Source organism: Grammomys surdaster, unplaced genomic scaffold, assembly GCF_004785775.1.
Source record: "Grammomys surdaster isolate TR1022 unplaced genomic scaffold, NIH_TR_1.0 363, whole genome shotgun sequence".
Lineage (NCBI taxonomy): Eukaryota > Metazoa > Chordata > Mammalia > Rodentia > Muridae > Grammomys > Grammomys surdaster.
Window position 1 is genome coordinate 12,632,850 of NW_021604782.1, and position 26,743 is coordinate 12,659,592.

At 40.7% G+C, this 26,743-nt stretch overlaps 1 protein-coding gene across 1 annotated transcript in view; it reads left to right on the forward strand.

Moving 5' to 3' along the window:
- Positions 1–26,743, forward strand: part of Pappa (pappalysin 1) — a 230,064-nt gene that overhangs the window by 116,990 nt on the left and 86,331 nt on the right. Inside the window, exons 9-10 of the mRNA XM_028779996.1 lie at positions 1,271–1,362; positions 25,362–25,555. Of these exons, the coding sequence (XP_028635829.1) occupies positions 1,271–1,362; positions 25,362–25,555 (286 nt within the window). The remainder of the gene's footprint in view (positions 1–1,270; positions 1,363–25,361; positions 25,556–26,743) is intronic.

Here is a 26,743-nt window from a genome sequence, read left to right on the forward strand (position 1 = left end):
AAGGGACTTACACAGATCATGCGGCTATTTTTGGAACATGTGATTCTAAACTGACCTTTTCAGTTTCTAAGAGGATGGGAACTTTCCAGAAAGCAACAATCTATCTAGTTTCCCAGTTTCTGCTCTTCTTTCTCCTTGCCAAAGCCCGGAGGGAAGGAGGCCAAGGGAAGGAAGCAATGCTCATTTTCTGACCATTTCAATCTCTACAAGAGTAGGTGATGGAGAGTACTGCAAGGACAGGCCTCAGAGTCTTCGAAACCAAGAAAAGGCACACTCGGTGGAGGGAGTATAGCTTTCTAGTGAAAGATGTCTGAGCTTGGAGATGTGAGTGGAAGAAAGCAAGTCTTCTGGTGTTGAGGCAGTGAGGAGAGTGTCAGCACAGGAAAAGGTGAACATTTCCACCCTTTCCAATTAAAACAAGTACTATTTTAGAGAGCCATGAGGTTTTGGTTGGTTTGTTTGTTTGTTTTCCCTCCACTTCTTATACTATTCATTGTCTTGTCAGTTTGTGTGACTTGAGTTTCAAAAGATGAGGGCAGGAGAGATGCCTCAAATGATAAAATGTGTGGACTGGAGAAACATCTCAAGGTGGGAGAGGTTTGGATGCCCAAGGACACACAAACAAAGAAAAACGAAAACAGAAAAGAAGTAAAAATTTAAAAGTACTTGCCTTGCTAGCACAGGGACCTAAGTTTGATCCCCAGAAGCCACTTTAATGACAGGTATAATGGTGCTTGCCTGTCATCTCTACACAGCCGAAGTGGAAACAGTTGGATCCCTGGGTTTCTGGCCAGTGAACCCAGCCTTATCAGTGAGCTCTTGGCCAATCAGAGAGTGTGCATCAAAAAGTAAACTGGGCAGTGGTCCTGACAGTAACAACACACTTAAAGCTGTCCTCCTGCCTCCACATATGTGTGCAGCCATAGAGAGCTGCACACATGTATGCATATACAGGGACTCATGATTGTGTGTACTCAAGCACACACGCCAGCACACACATGCATTCACAAAAAAGAAATGTCGACACAATGACCAGTTCTGAAACAGAACTGTCCTTTTTCATGAAAACACCATTAAGGCAACTGCAATCTTATTTCATAAATCTATACCTTTCGTTCATTTCATTTTGCCAAGGCACTAGACTGAAGTCAGGGAGAGAAACTGGAACAAGAGCTCCCCAAAGCCTCATGATCCGTGTGAGTATTTTCACTTGCTTGGTCTCAGTTTGGAAACTGACCTGGGTTCTTTCCCTTTTACATCCGTTGTGCAGAGATCAAGGAGAAGAGTGTGATGATATGAATAAGGCCAACGGCGATGGCTGCTCTCTTTTCTGCAAGCAAGAAGTTTCCTTCAACTGCATCGGTGAGTCTCTGCCATGTCTCTGGCTGATTGAACAATTATAACAATAACAAGTATGTCCACATGAAATTCACTCATTTTGATTCCACACCTATGGAACGTCTCCTACAGGCCACTCACTGTCATAAGCATTAAGAAACACAGATGTAAAAAGAAAGACAGAAAGGCAAACATTACCGTCCTCAAAAAAACTCAAGTCCTCATTGATGATGGCAGTGACAGGTGACATGTTTTATCATCCTTTACCTTAGTGAGAGTATTGGTTTTTCTTCACGCAGGATGGCTAGTACCATAGTATTTCATGTGTAAGTCTTTTCTTCTTTAAAGGAGGGAAATATCAAGGGTTGAGGCGATTACAAAGTGTTTCTGGAGTCAGACTGTTCAGCATAGGCTCATTCTTAAGAAAGACTGGCCTAACCTTGATTTTGTGTGATTCTCAAGTCTCTGTTCATTCTGCTCTACACAAGCTCTGGCTGGGGATCTACCTTCTGCCTCGGTCCTTGCTTCAAATCCACACTGTACAATCTCTGGGATTTGCAACCCAGGACAAATAACTGGCTAAATAACGTGCTTAGAAAGCAAACCTCCTTTTCCCACCTTTACTGAGTCCGGTGGGAAATGTGTTTTCCTCTGCCTTCTCAAGGAGTCTGGCCTATCTTGTTGTTTCAGCCCCACTTGGGAGGCCCTGTCCAGCCCCAGGGCTGGTAAACAGACAGGGTGTGGGGGCAGGGATGGAATTTTGAGCTGGCCCAGATGAGATCATGCTTCCTTTAAGATGCAAATCGATACCTGAAGATCAAAGGTCCTCTGGCTAATCCCTTGGGCTGGAGGTGAAAACTAATCACAATTCATTTGCAAGTACAAAGGACAGAGGTGCTCTCTCTGAAAAGGGAACCGGCAGCGACCAGCGACCGAGGGGATGAAAACTGTGGTGGGAAGATTTCTCACTGAAAGGCAGTTTTCCAGGAGGACTGCAGGGAAAGATGTCATCGCATCTTTGCATCTGTAGTGCATTAAAGTACTGGACTTAGACAGTGTTTCTTTTGGTAGACTGAGCTCCAGGAGGGTAAAAGTACTGCTTCACTTACTGTTTATTCCATTCTGAACACATTTACTGAGCACCTACTGTTTATCTTCTGCACCAAATAGGAGCAGAGCTACACAACAGAGATGCTATGCAAATGCATATGGTTATAAATAAAAAAAAAAAGAAGACACAGAATGAGGAAGGACTTGGCAGTTCTTAAGTAGAGCTCTGCCTTTATTGTTGTTATTATTATTATCATCATTCTTATTACTATTATTAGAGAAGGCTTTGCCCCTAGCTCAGAGTGTTGCCCATTGTAAAAGTTTGATTACTAACTAGCTGAGTGATATGGCAGCAGGAAACATTAATTAAAATTAAAAACTAAAGCTCTAGATGCAGGACTAAGGATGTATGTAAAGTTGACCAGGTTTGAATTTCAGTTCCCCTCCTCTAAATGGCAATGATTAGGTAAGGAAATCCCTGAGAACTTGCCCGTCTGCTGTGTGATTTCTCTTGTGTGTGGCCGAATTCTTCATAGCTGTAAACACTGCTTAAAGCTAACCTTCTGCCTTCACCAGCCATCGGTGATCCAGATCTTTACAAAAGAACATTTACCTGTTTTACTTAGGTGAATAAGGCATGCCACCTTAGAACTCCCTGGAAGTAGTTTCTGGTGAAGGTGGAATGTGGGACGTGGACCTTCTATAATAGATGCTTGGGGTCTGTCAGTCCTGTACTGTGTTGTTTTAAAACTATTCAGCCATACATAACAACTAGAGAGATGTTTTCAGAAAAGCGTCAGCAAGCTGCAGTCCGCAGACCAGAATGTTAATATTTGGGTTTTTTATTGTTGTTCTTTTTGGTTTTTTTCTTTGTTTCCTTGTTTTTTGTTTTGAGTTGTTTTATTTTGTTCTTTGAGGGACCACAGCCACATGTGCTCCTATGTCTGATAGCTTTTCTGGCACATCAGTGTGGGTGAAGCAAAGTTCCTGTGTCCCAGACCAAAAAAAAAAAAAAGTCTGTTCCTTTAACTATAAAAAAAATTCACTTGCTAATCTGTGCATCCAAAATATTTGATTCTTTTGTTTTGTAATGTCTGGTGCAGAGAATAGATGGAAATAAAGATGTTATTCTCCACTTATTAAAAAATGAAATGAATTTTAAGTGTAGAGTGGTAAAACTGAAAGACTCTTCTAGAAATAGCACTGAGAGTGAGTCTAGAATCAGCTTCCCTTGCTTGTTTTGGGCCTCATTTTTCCCTCTACTCAGACTACAATGGATGTTCAGGATTATAAATTTTCAAAATATTCTCTGCAAAGTTTGTAAAGAAAAGGGTGATGTTGAGAAGCTGAGACTTGTTTCTTCCTAAGTCCATTGTACAAACATATTCTTTACTAGGTTCAAGGTGATCCATTGGGGGTAGTATTTGATGGTCATCTTTTGTATGAAGGCATATTTCTAAACTATTATTCCCTCAACAACGTTTTTATGGATCACTTTTAGCAGATGATAAACAGAGTTAAGCTGTATTTAAACCAAGAGCCTGGCTGGTTGTGATTGTACACACCTTTAATCCCAGCACTTGAGAGACAGAGCCAGGTGATCTTTGTGAGATCTGGGACAACCTGGTCTACAAAGCAAGTTCCAAGACAGTCAGGATTGTTTCAAACAAACAACAAAAACAAACAAAAAACCTAGAGTCTGACTGTGTATTTACTGTGGAAAGTTACTTGCTAAAAGGTCACTTAATCACTCCTGATTTAACGAGCTTTGCCGGTGAGTGGAGACTTTACTATTATGAAGCAATCTTCCTAATAAATTAGTGGAAATGGAATACATAGATTGCATTAAAGGAAAGCTTTCTGTTTCTCTTGTGCATTGAGTTTTATCTGTGTCAGAGAAAAGACATCAGCTGTACCCTTGATTGGTCATCTAAAATTCCATGATAGACTCACAGAGATGCAGGCATTCCAGGCAGAATGGAACTCATTCTAAGATGCCAGCTCCAAGAGGCTGCATTCCAACACAAGCTCCAAAGCTTGAGTCTGAAATAGTATAGACAGAAAATTTTTACACTTTGTCCCCAACAGATTTAATGACTCAGAGAAGGGGGACTCGAGCAGGGTAGGGGGCTGAGGGAATGAGAGTGAATGATTTGTCGAGGTGGCCATTCTTATCACTATATGTGTCAAGAATGGTGGCCGAGAAAATAGGCCTCAGTAAAACTGAGTTGAGTTCACACCACAGCTTGGAGATACAATATTGACTAAGACTTGGTATTCTTATCCAGAAAATGTAAAAGACCTTGGGCTCGTCTGTGGCAGATATCTATCAATATTTTGAAGTGTTGCTTTCTGAATCCTAGATTTGTGGAATCAAAATCATTTTTCTAGTGAGGTAGAGCCCAATCGTCATTAGAGCACTAGCTCAAATCCAGTCATCTTCCCCATGTTACTCTACAGCTTAAGTGGGCTCCTTTCAGGCTTACTGCCTACCCCAGCAGACAGCCAACCCACAACTTGGATTCTGAAGCCATAGTGAATCTATTTTGGTGACTATCCATGAAATGACAGTATCCAAAGTCCTAGAGTCAGCATTACAGCTGAGGAAACTAGAAAGGTGTGTTATTCCTTACCGAGGCTCACACCTGGGCCAGAGCATCTGCCTGAAATTCCTCTGGGGAATGCAATTTCTATTCTCCTGCCCTCTGAGAGAGCCCTCATCAGGTATTGAGTGTTTCAAATAGATGGCTTATTTTGTTTATTTTGCTTAAGCTGACCAAAACTAGTTTCTACTGATTATACATTAAAATCCTAACTGAAAACTGTCCTCACAAGATAGAAGGAAGTTTAATAGCATTTCCTGAAGCTAGGCTTCCCTCTCTCATATAAATGTGGGCAGTTTGGGATGCTGTGAAAGATGAAGTATCAACCACAGCAGTCATTTACAGAGCAGCACGTACTAGATAGGGTGGCCCTATATTGTGCAGTTCTACTTAATATGAGCCTATATGTGGCTCCTATTCCAGATATGAGATCTGAGATTTATTGTTATGTCTCAACTGGCCCAAGGTTTCAAAGGTATGGTGCTCCCTCCAAATTAAATAAAGGACCCTGCTTTTTATACTCCAGAACTCTGCCATTGGAACGGATTTTCTTATTTCCTTCCTTCCTCCCTCCCTCCCTCCCTCCCTCCCTCCCTCCCTCCCTCCCTCCCTTCCTTCCTTCCTTCCTTCCTTCTTTTTCCTTCTTTCTGCTTTTCTGATCAATCATTCCTCTTCCCCAGTTTATGTCTTCCTTTTAGTTCTTGTCATTGTCCTCCTCCTCCTCCTCCTCCTCCTCCACCGCCGCCGCCGCCACCTCCTCCTCCTCCTCCTCCGTCTCCTCTTCCTTCTCCTCCTCCTCCTTCTCCTCTTCCTTCTCCTCCTCCTCCTTCTCCTCCTCCTTTTCCTCAGCCTTTCTTTGCCACCCTTGTCATCACAGACCATTTAGAAGGGCTGTTTTCTCTGGGCCAGTAACAGCAGTGTGAGGGTGGGTGACAGATTTATGGGGGCATTCCCCTTCACTTTTCAGAAGCCCACACATCCGGAAGTATTCCCAAGGTGCCAATGTGTTATTGTGCAACACTCTGGTGACTTCCCTTTCCCACTTTCCCACCCCTAGTGCCCTAGTCCCCCAGCACATAATAAGTTTCTTATTAAAACAAACACCGCCCACAAGACCTCTTGAGTAATGCTGACTGCATTCCCCTTTGCAATGTGGAAATTATCTTGTCCTTTTTCTGCCGTTTAGAACTATAACACACACCAGGCCTGGGGTTTCCTTTAGAAACCATGGTATCAGTGAAGTGATAACTCCCCCAGCAGGCGCTGGCTGGAGGCATTGTTCAGCAGCTATGGGGATTCCTCTCTAAGGCACTGAGTCATAAATGGCAGACAGGCTGCTGATAAAAGCTGAAGGAGGGAAGGTAATGGTCAAATTAGTCAGACAAAATGTGCAGGATCCCCTGAAGGGCTTGTAGCTAGTCATATATCTTGAGCCAAAGCTGGAAATCTGCTAATTTCAGAGAGGACATTTAAGCCCTTACAGAAGATGCAACTCTCGAAGCCTTTATCTTCCATGCTGTATGCTTCACGGTAGTCCTGGATAGTCCAGTTCTTGTCCTGGTTTAGTAGTGGACCTTGTGCAGTTCAGCATCTTGGAACTTGGTTTCTTCATTTGTGAAAGGCTCTTTTTTGTTTTTAAGACCCACCTAATACTGAGTATATCCTTCATGGCTTAAGGAGATTAAGATTTTGCTTAATGCTAATATATAATAAAGAAAACAAACTCATAGACTCCTACATCATGTCTCCCAGAACTGCAGGCATCCCCCACTGTGTGTCTCTCTCTCTTTTTTCCAGTTCGCCTCCCTCAACAGCTTTCAGCATCACTTTGTCTCCCATCCATGACAGGGCATCTCCACCCCTGTGTTAGAGCCAGGGCCAGTAACTCAATTAACACTCCCTAAAGCCCAGCGTCCTCCCTCTCTGTGAGGTAGATATGCAGTAAGTGGCTGAAGATCAATCTGCCTTGCCACCAGTTGCTGAGAGGGCAGGGGGTCGCCTAGCCTATGGCCCCTCTGTCAGACCATCCTGGCCTGACTGAACCAAGGCGAGAAAGGAAAACAAGAAGATGAATCGTTGTGTCTTTTCAGTGGATATGCCTAGGAGAGTTTAGAACAACAATGACTGAAAAAGAAAACAGTATTTTTAGGCTAGAGAGGACGGAGACAGGGGCTCTGCAGGGAGCTGCATTTATTATTATTTTTCCTTTTAACAGTATTTTCTGTGTAACCATAATGGAGGAATCCACCTCTCACCTTAGGAAAAAACCAATTTAGGAAACAAAATGAAACATTCCTAGTTGCCTAAATTCACTTAAAGTTCCCTCTGCATCTCTATATGTATATATGTATATATATTTATATATTTATGTATACTTTCCTTTACAAGACTTTCTGGATATAATGCTTTCCTTGACTTAAAGATGAGCCTTTAGAAGAAAAAATAAAAATAAAGTTAAAAAAGAAGAATAGTTGGGGATGGCAATGATGGTGATGGAGTCAGGACATACACAGCACAAGCAGAGCATCCGATGGCACCATAGTTACCAACATGGGATCTGGCTGAAAACTCTGAAGCAGAGGCTTTAAACCTGTGCCTCAGTTTCATCAGCAAACTATGTTAGTTATCGTTGTTTCTCCTTAGAGTTGTGACAGGCAAATACAGTTACTGACTGGGGCAGGTAGTTCACCATGAGTTTGATCCCCAAAGCAATACAAATGGAAACGAGGTCATTATGATCAGTATTAAAATAGTGACCCTTGGTAGTTTTAAATGAGTATACATTGCTTTCTTTCATTTTTACTAGCACAATTCATTAAAAAGTTTGACCAATACTCTGAGCAACTCTAAAACATTACTAAAGTCATCACCCAGATTGGTAGAGGATAAAACTGTGAATCTGAACTATTATGTACACTGCCCAAGGTCATACTAGCTCAGGAGAAGTGGATTTTGCAGCAGATAGCCTCATTAGGCAGGGATCCTCATTAGGTAGATGCCTAATTCCACCAGTATTATGCTAAGAAATATCCAGAAAGGTAGGATATCATTCAACCTTCCAGAGTAGTCTTACACACCTTGCTGACCAGAAAATAGAGGCACGGAGATGAATCGTTGAAAGTCATCTTACCAGGGAGGTCAGAGAAGAGTTTAAATAACAAAGATTGTGTCTCATATCTGGATAAAGTCTTGAACAGGAGAGTATTGCCTGGTATTTCTGTTTTTTACCATTGAGTCCCTAAAGGAAGGAAAATGAACATACATGTCCTGCTTATGTCTTTGCCATGCCATGTTTACCACTGTTAAGAAACAAAAACAAAAGCAAACAAAACAAAACCTAGCAGTGGGACCCTTGGTTCTCAAGCCTTCTCTTTCCCAATTACATTAGTCAAATTGCTTTCTAACATTTAACATAGGGAGAAAATAAAACTCAATTGGATTTCATAGTCCTTGCTGCACTGGGGAGCTTGGAGCCCGAGGTTGCTGTCTGGTTAGCCATGGGTACCTCTCTCCTGTCTCTCAGGCTCAGTTTTCTCTTCTGGGAACTAGACACCATTTGTAAGGCCATAATTCTCTAAAGTACTGAGGGTAATTCAGTGTAGCTTTTGGGCTTCTCTTCTTCCTCCCACTGAATCTCAGAATTAACTAATGCCAAACCAGATGGTGCATCTGTGGCAGGGCTGGTTCTGAGCCTGATCATTGGATTCTGACACCAAATGGCTGTGGTCGCTACCTTTTTTGAAGGCACTAGACCTTTCCACACACATCAACATCAAGTGGTAAGGATGGGTTAGATGCACCCCAAAGGCCTTTGGAGTCTAAATTCTAGGATTAAAATCCAGGGTTGTTATTGTTTTAAAACTGTGCAGTTTTAAAAGAAGGACTCCAGGAGGAGAAAGGAATTCTTTTCACCCCAAAGGTCAAAAAGGGTCATGGAGGACACAAAAGAGCAGGAAAAGGAGGCAATGGGGCGGAAGGCTGACGTGTGGGCAGGACCAAAGATCTGAGTCCTCAACCGGGAGGTCTGAGGAATTCATTCAAATATTCCAGTCAGTATTCCTTAGGATCAAGCTTGCCTATCTGACACAGCCTATGTCCCACTACCTCCTTTTTAAACCAGGGGCGGCTACCCCACAAAGAGGCAAAGATGGAGTGAAAAGAAACAGGAGGCCTCTGACACCAGCAGGGAGGAATTCTAGCCCTTAGCCCTGGGTCAGCTTCCTGACTCTCAGGAAGGGGTCAGGATCAGGGAACCAACTTGAAGCGCTCTCAAAAGTAAGGAATAGAGACCATACTTTGATGTGTGCCTTTGAAGGGTGGCCAGAGTCCTGGCAAGTGAATCAGGAGAGTTAAGAACAAGGAGCTCTTTACAAAACTGTAAGTGACCAGAAACCCATCTGCCCCGAGGTGCGTAAGTGTACACTTATGGCTTAGGTAAGCTTGAAGAAGAAAGAAATCTCTAGAACTGGTATCAAGACCTTTACCTGAACTGAGACTCTCTTCTGTTGCTTGGAGTCCATGTTGAGTTGGAATAGATATTCAATATTCATAACCTGTGATCTCCACTTAAACGAAGTGCCCTGGGGGAAATTGAAATCTTAAGCAAGTGAGGGATATAGTTCTAATTGTGTCCTCCTTTTCTTTTTTTGGAGAAAAGGTAATGTGCTTAAAATAAAATGATGGATGGACAGTCAAGGCGATCTGTGAACTTCATTGTACAAGAAAAAAATAAGAAAAGGGCAACTGCTTGCTTGTGCTCAGTCCCAGGCTGAAAGCAGTGCAAAATGCCTTGTACATCACCCTTTCTTCTGTCTCTTCCTATTGATTGTACCTTCTGTGTGCCACTCTCAGTGCTTGTTTCAAGGAAGCAACAACATGTAAGGAAGGCTAGGGCTTGAGGTAGGTAAGTTGGAAAATGCCCCTGACATTGATTTCAAAGTCACTCAATGGTTGGAGAAAATAAGCTAAGGAGTCTTTTACCTGGAAAGATCAAGAAGGATTCCTTTAAAACATACACTGTTGAGATTGGAAGTTCTAAAGGAAGGTGGACATATTAGGGGCTATAAGGTAGGGTGACAGTCAAGACTGCTAGAAGTTCAGATGATTTAGTGATCAAGGCAAAGAAGAGCTTCTGCTGTGGGAAAGATGGATCACCATGGTAGATCACAAGGAAATCTGAGTATGTAGCATTGAAGGCTGGGGTTCTTCAAGGACTCTGATGACTGTAGTCACTTATAGCCTGAAGGAAGTAGAAGGTGGCTTGTATGTGTACTCTATGCTCTGCCCTCCTTACAGTAGGTTCATGCATCCTTTTACAGACTGGGATTAGCAAATTGCTGCCTATGGCCAAAGCCAACAGATTGACAGTTTCGGCAAATAAAGTCCTATTGAAATACGTCTGTGTCTTTTTGTTACTATACTGTCACTACAAAGGAGGGATATAGTGATTCAACAGAAGCCCTGTATCGTCTACAAAGCCAGATAGTTGCTGTCTATCATTGTGCTGAAGATGTTCTAATTGCTATACAGGAAGATAGTAGGTATAAAATAACAACAGGCTGGTTCAGGTGGATCAGGGAGAGAGGAGTGGAAAGAGGGAGAGTTAGGCAGAAAGAGAATTAGAGAGGAACAGAGAAAGGGATCCTTTTATCCACACTTCCCAACACTGGTGTCAGACATTTTTATTTACACATCTGTTCCTTCATCCTTCTGTGTTCCCATCCACCAGCTCTAGTCAGTACTCTTAAGCATGTGTCATTTTGCATCTGGAAGCAATGGCCACTAGAACCTATATTGCTTTTCCAGTTAAAGGATCAGACAGTACCTGTCCCGACCTGATCTGTGGAAGGCCCACCACTGCTGTCCCAATAAATTGCACTGAGGTGTCTCTTTTCAGACCTACAGGGACCCTGGCAGCCAAGGTCACTTATTGACCTCTTTCTAGATGACACAGAAAAGCTCCAAAATGTATGAAAATTTCAGGGGAAAGTGACTGCCATTCAGTAAATATCTGTGGAGTTGAGAGATAACAAGAGGAGCAAACCTTCCCAAGTGTCACTCACTGAGGCAGGGTAGCTGCCACAATGCTACTGACCCTCTTTTCCTGCTTCTCACAAGGCCGTGGACTATTGAGGTCATGCTTCCATTTTACAGAGACTTAGGGAAACAAGATAGTTTATTGGAAGTAGGTACTCTTAAGTCAGCCAGTTCTCAACCTGTGAGTAGTGATCCCTTTGAAGGTGGGGCTGGGAACTACCAACACCTTCACAGGAATCACCTAAGACCACTGGAAAACACATCACAATTACAATTTATAACAGTAGCAAAATTACAGTTACAAAGTGGCAACAAAAAATTTGGGAGGGAGGTTTTGGAGGTCACCACAATGTTAATAGATTAATGTGTATTAATGGTATACAGAATGAGGAAAGGTGAGAACCAGCATCTAAAGTGGTGGAGTTGAGATTTGCACTCAGATCTGCTCTACTGACAAATTAAGAGACCTCAGAAGCCTTCCATGAGAAAGTCAGGCCTTCTGATTTGACCTCTCTGTCTCTCCCTCCCTAACAATAGTAATAATAATACAAAGAATGAGTTTTTGATGCAGTTATATTAATTAAATTAATTCAAATATTAATGACACAGATCTTATAAGGTAGTATTAACATTATATATGTTTTCTGTGTAACGCAATCAAGACACAGAGGTGTTCAATACTTTACTCAGAATTTTCATTTACCAGTGAGGTATTCTAGGCCTGAAAGAATGGCTCCTGAGTCCTGAGGCTGGACTATTTAGTTTATGTTACATCTTTATCTTTATGTTTATCTAATAAAATGTGCACTCTCAGGAGCTGGAGGGCCTAACAGCAAACAGATTATGAGAAGGGGGAATAATTCAAGACACAGTGGAGACTTCAAGTAACAAAAGGATTCCTAGGTCTCTTTACCAAACACCATCTGAAGTGTTTATTTGCAGACCATTAAATACTTAACAAAGGGAGCAATGGAAAGTCCACTTTCTCTAGGCTGCCACTGGTTAAGGATCTAAAAGAAATTAGCATAAAACACATTTGAAATTATAGTAATCATTAAAGGGATGGTTTTTAAACTTCCTGGACAGAAAGATAAAATGACCTGTGCTAGCATTTGCAGATGTGAGACAAGGCTTTTTTTTCCAAGTTGCCTTCTATGTTCCTCGGGCAGAGTGCCCAATAGCTGGAAATGAACATGAAGACCTCACAGAAGGGGTTTGTCTGTGGGAAGCACCTGCTGCATATCACAGTTTCTATGCTTCATACAGACCTTCACAGCAGGGTCTCATCAGTGATGGTAAGGGTGAGTGCAGAGGAGTTCACAGGGTCCTGGAAGGCTCCTGATTGAAGTTGATGAATCTAGGAAACGTTGCTGAACAATGGGGATGCAAACAAGATGCAAACAAGAGTTGCACTGTGAACCTTAAAGCTCAGCAGATACACTAGTCCTATAGGATCCTAAAGCAGGATGCCACAAGAGTCCTGGGGTGTCTGGTTCTGTAGTGATTATGGTTTCTAGGCAGTAGCAAAACAGGCTAGAGCAATATTTTAAGACATCAGCCTCCCTGAGAGGGGGTGCTCTTCAAGGGCCAACAAAGTACTTTTGGCAAGCTGACCTGATGAGAAATCAGAGTGATTTTAGCTTTCAACACCAGTCAGAAAGCCGACCCAAATTATCCATAAGTTTAAATTAAACTATCAACTCCCATTGGCAGTGATGTGAACATTCTGGCAGGAGCCATCCCTCCATTCAGCAGTCCAAAACCGCGCACATAACTGGGGTTTAGCCTCATTACTGTGGAAAACGTTGTGCGAACTACTTGAATCCCCAGATTTTCTTTCCGTTTGCCTCTGTTCTCTTTTGCCAAGAGAATGCACCAACAGACAGGGTAGCTGGCTGCCTGGAACTGAAGCATGAGAGCCTCCTCTTCTAGCCTCATGTCCGTGAGCATCTTTCTCTATGTGAGAAATGAGAATAGTGGTCCTTACCTCAGCTATGATCTGTCCTTTCAGGCACTTAATGAGTGTGTGCCATGTTCGGGTATTGAGCAACTCTCACCATGCCAGTCTTGTGCTAAGACGTCTGCATACCTTATTGCCATTGCATGGGCCAGAAAGTGATCAATAAATACTAATTACTATGGCTATTAAAATAGTGATGCTCTTACTCACAAGTAGAGAATACCCTGTCCCTGGGAGACAGCAAGCAAAGGTGTGAATCACCCATTATACAAGAAGGTCATGAAGGGGATTCTATTAAACATCATGATTAAACAAAACATTGCTAAGTGTTTTTCTATCTATACTTGCCTAGCTTTTTCTTGAAAACAACTAAAGTATTGTGCTCTTCTGATTTTTCTTAGTTTTCTGTTCATTTTGGCTCAGGCTACTTTTTGAAGTCCACAGTGAGATCCCTTCTCACTCTCAGCTCTCTTCAGAGTCATCCATTTAGAACCAGTTTTCAGATCGTGTGTGTTGTGCCCAGCTGTACCTGTTTCATACCCTGCTTGGCCTTGCAAGTTTGAGGCAAGCACTCTACCACTGTATCACTGCCCAACATTGGATCTTTCCCTTTCCACAGATTCATGTATCTAGTTTCTCTACCTGATTTCAGAGTCACTTTATATACTCAATCCATGTGGAACTTTACCAGTGTTCTCTCAGAAACTTGGTGGCTCCACTAATTAATAAAACATTTAAACAAGACTTGGAAGAAACACCCACATTTTCTCCATCTTTCTCTTTACCTATATTTGAATAACTACCAATCCAACTTCATTTTGAAAATCAATATTTCCTTCCTCATCAATTGCTCCCCATATTCTGAACTATCATTGTTTTACCCAAGGCCCCTTACAACATCTGTGTGACAAGACAGTTCCCACAGACTCCCAGTTTCTTAATTTCGCCATTCACAATCTGTCCTCCAATAGGATGAGAAAATAATTTTCCTAGAATAAACACCTTTTTAGTCCCTCTCCACTAGAACATGTCCACAGTAGCTTTGCATTGTCTTTGAGGAAAGTGTTAATTCTAAAGATGCTAAGAGAAAGATCATTGACACAAATCATCATGGCCAAGTTAATGAAAGCAAGCATTTTGGAAATTCATATATTTGGCCTGCCTTCACCTAAGGCAGGGTTCAAGTCAGCACTTGAACATTGGCAAGATAACAGTTCTTTATAGCTTTGGGGTAGGGGGTTTCCAGATGAGAAATATGACAGGCAAATAGGTGAGGTGTAGAAGCAGAACATAAAAAGGTGTTCATAATAACCCTTTAAAAAAATGTAGCATTGCAAGATGGTCACAACAGCCTCCTGAACCAAAGGCAAGGTTGCCAGGTGGTTAGAACAACCATTGAAAACAAAGACGTGATCACCATTCCTGGAACAGGCAGTATAGAGTCATTTGTAGTTAAGGTTACAGGTAAGACATAGCCCAACTTTTGAGAAACAGCAATTTAGCCATGGACAGGAATAAATCAAGTTTGTACTTATTATGTGATAGTTTTCACATGCAAGATGTGGACAGTTTGGTTCTTCTGAAAATCTAAATTTCTTATTAAACATAGCCTTCAAGCCAAGTAAGACCTGCATGATCTGAAACAGTCATTTGCAAGTTAGGTTCCAATATCTTATTTTGCTTTGTACCTTCTACTCTTTTTTTTTTCTAACATTCTTTCATTTACTCACAGTTTCCTTTTCCCTGGCAAGATGTGGTCCTCACCACCCATTGCTTCTTGGAGAGATACAGCCCACATGCTGCTTCCTAAGGGGAGTTCTTTCAAGGTAGCCTAAAATTGAGCTGAGGTTTCCTCCCCTGTGTTCCTGCAGCATCAGACACCTCAGAGCAAACATAATGCAGTCATAATTCACACACACACAGACACACACACACACACACACACACCTCCACTCACTGGAAAGTGAGTCCTGAGTAGTAGATACTTGTTTTAATTCATCTAGTTTCTTTGGACTTAGTTCAGGACAAACAGACACTCTCTCTCTCTCTCTCTCTCTCTCTCTCTATATATATATATATATATATACATATATATATATGTATATATATATATATACATATATATATATGTATATATATATACATACATATGCACTATATATACATACATATATTTGTGTGTGTATGTGTATTATATGTAATTGTGGTATCAGTAAAAAGTAAACAAATGAAGAAGAAAGGGTATATTCCTTATGAGACTTAGGAATTCCTTATTTCTTAGGAATTTAGGTGTCCTATAACTCTTGTAGTCTTCAGATTCTGACAGACTGGGGCTTGAATGGAGACTTCCCTCTTGTCTTAAGTGGGACACTTAGGTGGCTCAGAGTGGTGGTGACTCCGGAGCTACGATGTGTGTCCGATTTCTAGATATGACAAAAAGTAATGGGAACTACTTTTGCCTCCTCATCTGCACAGCGGCCTTGTTATTATCATCAATTCCAGGAAATCGCAGAGGGTTTTATAAAGAACTCTCATTAAAGCTTTTTTGACTCTTATTTTATTTTCCTATCAAAAAGGAGTCAGGTGCAAACACGCCTCTCTCCTTCCCCACCTCTGTGCTGCCGGTAAGTAGTCCAACCACTTGAGGACTTTCATTGAGTTGAGTGGTTATTTAGATTACCTGTAGGACTCTCTGATAACCTCAAATTGAGCGGCTTTTGAATATCAAGCACAGTCCTAGGCTAGCTTCCTTTTGAGTAGAAAACCTAATTAACTAGTAGCTAGAAAGAACGCCGGCATGCCACCCCCTAGGTAGAGAATTCAAAAGAAAGTGGGTAACTCTGTAAATAGCACTGCTTTAAGGGGCATTTAAGCCAATGCTCTTTGTTAAGGAAATTGATGGCTTTGTAAGTACTGTGTCTGAAGGGAGTGCTTGAGCTGAAGGCCCCCATCTAGCCTCGTAAATTCCCTAATGGACTGTGGGGCTGCAGGCTGGACCTGGCATGTTCAATCATTTGCCAACAAAAACTCAGATTTCTCTTTTAAAAAATAAAAAGCGTTTAGTCAAACCTAAGCCATTGAGCCTATGCAGCTTAAGTGCAGGGCAAAGTAGTAAGGATTGAATGTTTCCTTCAGGGGAACCAAGTTTACTCATCTGTTACAGCAGTTGTCTTCCAAGTGCTAGATTGTTGTGATGGGTGCTTATAGTTTGTCTTATCATTTTGTTTTCCTAACATCTGCAAAGTTAGTCATTATTTCAACAGTATCCTGATAAGAAAAAAGGTCTGGTATTGAAGGTTCATGATCATTCAAAAAAGGTGACCACAGCTACCTAAGATGTCTTAACCCCCAAGACACAAAATCACAGGACATCCCAGAAGGAAATGGATCCACCTATCACATAAAATAACCTCCTCTGTGTTTGTATCTATTTAAAAAAAATGTTGAAAGGTGCAGAAGGTGCATACTGGCAAATTTTGATTTTAGAATCAAACTAGTATGGATTTCATCCTTGATTCTGCAGCTGTCATAGGTGATGAGTTAACGTTTTCAAACCTTAATTTCCTTGTTTTACCATTGGGATAATGATAGCTCTTAACTACAAAGCAATCTACTAGGATTAGGTAATTGTAGGTATTTAAAACACTTAGCCAACCTTCCTCTCATTTCCTTAGCAAATGTAAAAAAATGTGATTTTAATTGGCCAGTAGTTGATGCTATAGAAATACAGCAAGGGGTGGCAACTAGACTTTCTAGAGAAGGAATGCCAGGTAGGGGTTCCAGAAAGTATGCGTAGTTAAGCTATGAATTAGAGATAAATAAAGGAAGTCATAGGAAAAGCAGCTGGGACATCAGACAAAGCCAGTTACTGGTGGGAGAGGTAAGGCCATGAGAGTGAACATGGGAGAGTGAACATGGTTCCCCCAAGGAGCAGCCACATTATCAGTGTGCCTGGATCAGAGAACAGGGTGGCATTATTGATGAGAATATGGCAGAAATATCTAGGGATAGGATCACACCTGCCAATTGTCATTAAGTATGTCAGAATATAGTGAATGCATACAATTGAGGCTTGGGGAAGATGATTACATTTTCAGACCCACTAAAACTTGAAAGAACTTCTGAGTCTCCTCCTTTTCAAGCTAGATATCTTAATACCTGAGCAGGTATTCCTTAGTGGAGGATTCCTGTTTTGTATCCTATTCTCTGACTATAGTACAGCTCTTTGAGGCCCAAAATTGCTCTCTTAAGGCATGATTCATCTAGCCTTAGTGGGGGCATCGCTGGCCATCGTTCTGGAGTCAATAGCTAGCAATGCAGTCTGCAATCTCTTGTTTTTGGTTTGGGCAAGCCCCTCTTCCAGTTGGTTGAAACTGACATCAATGCAACAACCATGACTTCTTGTAAGCTGTTTTCAATAAGAAGAGTCATGATGGCTCTTTTTGTTTCTGACCAGAAAGGGTAGTGGTTTTGATTTCTATGGCCTAACTTTCTAGTTAACTCCCATCTTCCCACTCTCTCTTGTCTTCTCTCTTCTTTAGTGAAAGAGTGGAAAGACATAACACAATCTCTTCAAGAACAAAATACAGTAAAGCAGTACAAGTTTAAAAAACATACCAGTTCCAATTGACACAAAATCTCATTCTGAAGCCTAAATATCATCGTGTTCATCATACAAGAAAGAGCAAACTTACCCAGTGGTGATTCTTGCCTGACTCCTGGCTTTTGATCTTTATACATTCCAATGTGTCTTACTTGATTGGAATTGGAGAACCCTATGACTTGAATGGCTCATTCTTTTGGACTTTTCTGAATGATATGAAAGGAAGATGGTCTTTGAGGCAAGCTAGAACAATCAGGGCCCTGGATGGGAGGGGTCCATATTGATACTCTGGCTACTCGTGAGAACACTACCCAGCATACTACAATCACCTTAGTCATGACGAACTTTGCCAGAATATGGTTACTGGCTTGATTTTATGTGGTGCTCTGACTCTTCCTCCAATTCCTGGCTCACCCCACTGGTACATACAACATCAGTTTATCCAACATCCTCTGTTGGCTCTAATGTCCAGGATGCTATAACAGAATGAATGGTTCCTTGTTTTCCTTTATTGAGGAAGATACACATACATGTTTATATTTTTATATGCTCATGATCTTTCACTGTGCTCACATACATAAAGTTCTCATAGACCAATTTTTTTCAGACATTGTATTTTCTTAGTATTTATATAATGATCCTTTATTAGCCAGTCAAGATCCTTGGTACTCCATCAATTAACTATGCTGTATTAGATTAGATACTTAGTTTTTGTCAATCTCAGTTGCTGCATTTGTAAACAGGATGCAGATGAACTGGGTAATCACTGAAGATCATTGTAGTGCAAGACTATCTTTTAAAGAAAATTGAATGATCAAATAAATATTTCCAGGTGCAAGTTAGTGTTATGAGAGAAGTATTGTAGACTAATGGTAGAGAAGAGCCAGAGCAGAAATTAGAATTGCATTATGGAGAATGTGTTTAGATAATTCTTTATTGAGCAGGCAAGTGGTCATGGTAAGACACAATCAATAAAATGGGAAGCCATTTTGGTGATTTGGGAGGTAGCATTTGACAAAGTAAAAAGATTACTTGAAAATGTTGACACTTTAAGTATTTTCTATATTATTATTGTATCAGATCTTTATGGCCATTTTCTAAAATAAATAAGAAAAGTAAAGTTGCTTTAAAGAATAAATAGCAAAGCAGAAGGAGAGAGCCATGAAGGGGTGATATATGTCATTAGGTAGCCAAGAGTATCTTAGGGCTGCAACTTTAGGTTTTGATTTTTGTTTTGGTGCCAGATTTCATGTGTTTTTCATTAAAGTCCTCTTCCATATCTTTCAAAAAAGTTCACTGTAAACTGATTTCGAGGATTTTACTTTCCAGTTGCCCATTTCAGACTCAATAAAAAAAAAACTAGCTTGAGGATTTAAGGGTTAAAAGAATCAAGAATCAAGTTTATTTTAGAGTAAAATATTTGGAGATTATAAAGCTATTTGATCTAACTTGTTTACTAGGCAGAAGGGAAAACTGCAGCCCAGAGAGAGAGAAGCTTTCAGAATGGATGAATCCTCCTTCTCCTTCTCCTTTCTCTCTCCCTCCCTTTCTCCCGCCCTCCCTCCATCCCTCCCTTCTTACCCTCTTCCTCCCTCTCTCACTCCTTCCCTCTTCCTCCCTCTTTCTTCCTCCCTCCTTAACCTCTAGTCTTTTTCCTTTCTATCTCTCTTCCCTTCCCCTTTGTCCCTTCCTGCCCCTTTTCCTTTCTCTTTATGTGGTGATAAGATCACACTCAAACCATTGAGAATCTATTTATAGTGTGCCATCTTTTGTTACACCCTTTGGGCCATTTTTGCATACTTTCTGTAGTTCAAGATTTAGGGGTTTTCCACGTATTTGCTTAGATTATCTAAGCCAAATTTTGTTTTGCTATTTCCTGTTGCTGATTTTAGAGGTCTTGGTGTCTCAAGCATCATTTGTTCTTCTGTTCACATCTATTTTGTTGCCACTAATAATTCATATGGTCTGAATTGTTCTCACTCTTGGCTATCATGAAATATAATTGGAGCTCCAAAGAACCATAAGAAATTATTTTGGGCTTTGAATACTTGGGTCTATTAGATGTGTTGTCATTTATTTAGATCTTTATCTTTGCTAAAAATTTTGCAGCCCATTTAAAGAAATACAACTAAATGCAAGGTGATGTCAACATACCTACCATTCTAATTCAGAAGAGTGCCAAATCTTTTTATTAAATTATAGTACAATATGTATTCTCTTTTCTATCCAGATTCTCTATTTCTTTTCAAAATTGAAAAAAGGTAGAAAATAAAACAATGCTTAGAACAAATGGTGGATCACAAAGAACCATGTTACTGGCTAGTTATAGAGTCACACTATTGCAATTAATGTATGCCAGAGCTTGTGCTAGACCTTCCCTTAAAACTTCCATTAAATTCTTTATGTAGAATAGTCTGTTGAAATAACTTAAAATCAGATTTGTCATTCATTCTGTTTTTTTTTATGTTTGTTTCTTTGTTTTCTTTTGTTTATGTTGTTGTAGAGAGTGCATCCCTGTGTAACCAAGAATCATATGTTTTTGCCAACTTGACAAAAGCAAGACACATCTAAGGGGGGATCTCAGTTAAGGAATTGCCTCCATCATATTGGCCTGTGGGTAGCTCTATGGCCAAATTTTCTTAATTAGTAATTGATGTAGGAGGGCCCATGTCACTGTGGAGCATACCATCCTTGGGCATATGGGCCTGGGCTTTATCATGGAAACTGTATGAGCCAAGAAACAAGCTAGTAAGCAGCCTTCCTCTATTGTCTCTTGTTCAGTTCTTATCTCTAGGTTCCTGCCTCCAGTTCCTACTCTGACAGTTCTCAATGGTAAACTGGGATCTGGAAGTATAAGGCATGCAAACCCTTCCTTCCCCTTCATACAGTAGTGCTTTGTGGAGCTGGAGAAATGACTTAGCTCTTAAGAGCTTAGACTACTTTTACAGAGACTGGAGTTTCCAGAATCCATGTTAGACTGCTCAGAATGGCTGTCAGACATCCAGTTTGAGGAGATCCACTGTTCTCTGACTTCCATAGGCACCGTCATGCACATGGCACATATAAGCCCATCCAGACATATACACATAAACAAAAACAGAGAAAGAAATCCTTTAAAGGTTCGTTGAAATGTTCTCTGTCCTCTCTCATCCTCTTCTCTCCTCTTTCATCTCCTTATATCCTCTTTAACCCAATTCCTTTTACACACTCATAAATTTCAGTTTTTCAGTGACTCTTATTACCTGGTCTAAGCTTGTAATCCCCTAAGCTATAGAAAGGTGAAATAACATGTATAACATTAATCAATAATCTGAGACAGATTATTAGAGAGTTTGAATCCCAGTTTCTGATTTTAAAAGGAAGAACTCTTCGTAATACAGCTACTCTAATCCTTGCCTACATTTTAATGAAAATCTGTTACATTCTCTTAGACTTGGTTTTCAAAGCTGTAGTGGGTTTAATAATCCCTGTCTGTCTCATGAAGAGTGCTTATCCTGGGCTTTAGGGATACAGGGGCAGAGTGTTTTATTCTGACACTCTACAGATGAGAACAGGACATGAACAGGACATGAAAGCTGACAAGTTGCCTATCCACACTCTAGAAACTAAGCTCATTTCCTCCAAATGAAAAAGAAAGGTTTTGCCTTCTGAAAGCTCAGTTCCAATCAGGTGTTTTTTCTGGGTGGATAGATTTTTAAATGTGCCATTGCATCTTTAGGAATGAATCAGAGATGGTGAATTCCTCTTTTGTAGGAGAAAGTGGGCTGTAAAGGAGAGATCAGACTGCCTAGTATAAGGTTCACTATAAGCTAGTCCCTTCTTGTGTCGCAGTTCTTTTTCCTTCATCCTGAGACAGAATCTAAAGGGTGTAGTGTCTCAATAGGAATGTGCACACCAGGGATTCTCTAGTTTAGTCATTCATTCATTCATTCATTCGTTTGTTCATTCATTCAACAAATACTTGTCAAAAGTCTGCTGAGGTTTCTAACACTCCTCCTCCTCCCTGCCCTCTGCTATCTTTTCTCTCTCTCTACTTCTTTCCTTTCTCTTCCTCTCACTCTACATTCACAATATCCCTTCCTGCTTCAAGTAGAATATATTTCATTATAAATGTCAACAGGCTACTACACCGGAGGTAAGATGTCAGGGCGATCATTTGCTTTTTCTGTAGACTTCAAATTTTGCACAGTCACCTGCTCAACACCCAAGGTAAAGCACTCAAGGAACACTACATAAATGGATGTAACAGAAACAAAAAGCCCCGTTTGTTTTATTGTTATGTTGCTGCTGTCTTTGTTTTTCCTGGCCTCACATTTGTATTCCATTCCTTACTCTGTTCTCTTTGGTGCTTCAGGCAGAGGGAGTGAGGAAAGAGAGAATTCCCCAGACAAAACACTGGCAGATGGAGTGGAGGGGCTCCCCTAGGACACTAGTAGCAAGAGAAACTGAATAGCAGAGTCCAAGGATGTTATTTTTAAAAGAGACTTACAATAGCTTTGTCAGCATAATGTTGGAGAGGAAACGAGACATACTCATATTCCCTCTCCCTCCCTACCCCCTCTCTGTTTTTCTCTCTTTCTTTCTTATTCCCTCTCTCCATTCATTCATTTTTTTGCTCTCCCTTTCTATCCTATTTCTTTTCCTTTCTTTTTAAAACTTTTAAATTACATTTATATGTTTAATGTAATAAAAAGGAGTGCCAGCTTGCATATGTTTTGGAAGTCTTATACAGCTTGGAGTAGTGAGTTCTCTCCTTCCACCATGTGGGTCTCAAGTATTGAATTCACGTTATCAGGCTTGGTGTCAAGTGGCTTTTCCCACTAACACACCTCTCCAGTCTGAACCTCTTTCATTTCAATGCTAGTTCTTCCCTATCATTTGAGGTGTGTGACGTATCTCTCCATTGACCACCTTACTATTTAGCTATGTAACATTTCTCCTGATCCTGTTTCTCTATACTTCCCACTACTCTCAAATTCTAGTTTTAGTCAAGCAGATTTATTGTGCCCTAAATCTAAAGATAAAGAAGTAAGCTTAAAATAACATATTTTTATCCAATTTTCTGAGAGTGCCCTTTGCCTTGGGAAATGAATTAAGTCATCTTAGAAGGTAGATCTTACATAATCATATTGTAATTTTCCACTATCTCTGTTCACATTGGAAGAAAAGAAAGTTGGTCCCAAAGTTAGCCAACTTCACAATCTTATCCTTACGAGGTCATGTTTTATCATTCTTTAAATACTGAGTATTAATAACTCTCTGTTCAGCATAAAGAGACACAAAGGCTAGGCATAAGGGCACTAATTCTCACCCTCATAGCAGCTGTCTCTGTGGCCGAGAATTGGACACTATAACTTTCTGCAGTCTTCTTCATTGAGCTTAGATTTACGGCAGATTGCCCTTGGATTGGGTCTAAAGTTTTATTGTATCTGAATTGGCTACCATCTCTGGTGACTGTGAGACTGTAGTTAGTGTTGACCTTGTCTTCTTTCCATGTTGGAAGTATCTGACATGCTGGTCACTGGAGCTCTCTGCTGGCTTACACCCATCTTCCAATAATTAAATTATAATGAATTGACTTACTCTGGCACATTTGATAGTATTTCACTATGTAGACTGATTGTAGGAATAAACAAGGAATTTTGGAGCTTGGAAGAAGCTCAACATTCTGCTGCCCCTGAATTCAATAACTCCTGTTACAGATAACAACATAAAAATTCAAGTCCTTTTCCCCCATGACCCTAGCTTTTTTTCTAGAAGGTAGAATGTTTGAAAGTATTTCAAGTAAGTATTGATTTCACAAGCTGATTTAAATTCAGCCACTTAGAAAGGAATTGACCTTTTAGAAGAAATGAATATTTTCTTGTCATGACTGTTTTTAGAATGTATAAGGCATATTTTTGTTCCTTTCCAGTGAGGATATTGTCCTTACATGGACAATTAGAGTCATGTTAGAGGAGGGGGACAGAGATTAAGAGGCAAAACTATCTTTTATAGTTATATGCAGTGCAAAAGTCAGAGAAAAAACCAATACCTAGTACCTTCTCCAGAGTTCTGCTCCAGTATTTTGGAGTCAAGATTAGATGGACAACCTAGATCAAACCATAAACTCACAGTAATCCTACATCCTAATTTGCCTGAGATGTTCAGAGTTCCATGTGCATGTTGCTCAGACATAATTTCTAGTAATACATTCCTTACTCTCCAAGTGTTACAGCTTAGATAATCAATTATGCAGTGGGTCTCAGACAGTAGAGAGAGAACAGTTTGAGAAGTTACAACCTTTCAGAGCAGTTACAGCATGTGGACCCAGTGTCAGGACAGTACAATGAGTGTTAAGGTGGAGATGTTAATAAAATAGGCACTTTGTACAGAAGTGGCTGCCTAGCTTTGCCTAGCAGCACTAAAGAGTGGTAGAGAAGAATTTGTTTAACTTCTTTGGAGTTAAATAAATCCAGGTTGCAAGATTAAATTCCTTTGGTGTCGGATAACATGCCTAGGACTTGCAAAGTGAGTTGGGTTCTTATAGCTGGCACTTATACATTGTGCAACTTGGGCACCTATTGAAGACATATGGCATCTCAGTTTCTGTATGGACATTAGTTTTCAAAGGTGACAGGATGGTCTTTTGGGGATACCCACTTTGCTTCTCATTGAGTTGCTCTATATTGAATACATAGGTCAGATCTTTGACAGCATCCTCCTCATGACTCCTCTGATACTTGTCCTTACAGCCAAAGAAGCATTGGTACAACCCACCACAGCTTTTAATGACACCCCTAAACAAAGCAACAAAACAAAAGAAAAATTTCAAAAAAGGCAGGTGCTTGATCACTTGTCATTTCACTGAGACATTTAAGCATATCATTTTAGACTGTGGGATCATTAGGCTAGGAGCTTGGAGTCTCTGGAGTCTTGGAGTCTACCTTCTTTGCTCTGATAACTGATCCCAGAATAAAGAGACTATCCAATAAAACACAAAAATTTAGTTGCTGGGCTAATACTGAAGTTGGTTTGTTCTTTATGCAAAACTGAAATCTTCTTTGGAGTTAAATAAATCCAGGTTTCAAGATTAAAGTCCTTTGGTGTCGGATATCATGCCTAGGACTTACAAAGTGAGTTGGGTTCTTATAGCTGGCACTTATATATTATGCAACTTGGGCATCTATTAAAGACATATGACATCTCAGTTTCTGTATCTAGAACATTTGGATTGTAATTAAAATAATACCTTCATCACATTGTGATTGAGTCTCACTTCAGAGGAGTGGAAATTTATGGATTTTGTTGTAAATGGGACAACAGATCCACACAGATGAGCTCTGCCCTTCCAGCATATTCTAGGTATGCAGTCAGATGTGTCAACCATAAGCACAAACTGGTGTGACAAATTTCTAGAACATCCTCATCTTGAATAAAACCCACAGTTTCCATCCCCCTCCACCAAGTTCAACCTGGATATTCTGCTCTCAGTTTCTAAGTGTGTGTGTGTGTGTGTGTGTGTGTGTGTGTGTGTGTGTAAAAGGAGTTATGCAGCACTGTGCTTCATTTTCTCAGCATTGTACCTACCAATTGCAAATTAGCCATTGTGTATGCCAAGATATCTTTACTTTTTTCTACTTAAGGCCGAAGAGAATCCCAATGTGACTAAAGACAGTAGGTTCAGCAGAGTTTCTGGTCTAGATGGTCTATTCCAAGGCTGCTGACGATAGTTAAGATCAGAGAAGAAATATTTAATTATTGACTCCCTTCCTATGTCCACCTCCCACAGATGAACCCAGCCGGTGCTATTTCCATGATGGAGATGGGATGTGTGAAGAGTTTGAACAAAAAACTAGCATTAAAGACTGTGGTGTCTACACACCCCAGGGTTTCCTGGATCAATGGGCGTCCAATGCTTCAGTATCCCATCAAGACCAGCAGTGCCCAGGTTGGGTTGTCATTGGGCAGCCGGCGGCATCACAGGTAAGTTCCTAGCCTTGTGAAGCTCCTGATGCTGGTTCCCTGTATCCCTGCTATGGCTCTCATGGTGCCCACTTCAAGCACAGTGTCACAGAACATCTTTACCTGAGCATAACTTTACCGAACTGTGATATGAGCACCTCTTCACTCTCACTGGTTAAAGATAAGACATATTGTGGTGAAGAGGAGAGAATGCAAAGGTCATGAGAATAATGACTGTTCTCCTATGGGCTTCTTATTATGATTCATTCAACTATGGGAAAGAACTCTGCTTTGAATATGCCATTGGAATTCAGTAGGGGTAAGAACAAATTTACTTGGAAAAATCTTAGTGTTTTTTGTTTGTTTTGTTTGTTTGTTTGCTTGCTTGCTTTTGCATTTGTGGGTATTTTTGGTTGTTGTTTTTTTTTGGGGGGGTCATGGGCTGGGACCCTCAATTTGTATGGTTACTGAATTGATAGCAACCCTACCACAAACTTGCTGTAATGTCTCTCTGCCATTCTAGTTTCCACTTTTTCTTCCCTCCCCTCACTCCTGTATTTAAAATAGGAGTTTAGCTTGATGCACTTCAGGGATGTTGTCACTTCTAAGAAGCTGTGACTCATTCCATGATTCCCTAATGCACTATTTATATGACAGGGTTCTCCCACAGGGAGGGAGAGTTTTGGTTGAGGGAGGGAGAGTTTTGGTTCTACCAGAGCTTATGTGATCCTAGGATATCTGTGCTTCCCCAGAGCCCCCTTTGCAATTATCCTGCTGAGAAAACACTTGCCTTCTTCTGAGACTCCCACTTCCCCTAGACACAGCTTAGTGCTTCTGATTGTCCAGCACAATGCCCAGTTTTGAACCTAGCCTTCCTCTAGGCCTTGTAGATGACCGGTGATTCTCATCCATCCCTTTCTAATACTGCTTCTTTATTTCAAGTTTGTTGGAGTCCAGCTGGCATTTTAATGAATGAGAAGTAGGACTTTGGGTTGGGGTCCAGTGAGAGTTATTGAATATGCTGTAAAGTATCACCTCTCATATATTCAGTTTCATTTCTGTTTGATCATCTCTTCATCTCTCCTACCTATGTTCACATTGTTAAAGATTTTACTTACTCATTTGTATGCAGGAGTGGATGCCCTTAGGAAAATGGAAGGTGTGAGTTACCCAGGATCCCCTGTTGCCTGTCATGTGTGGTGTCATCCT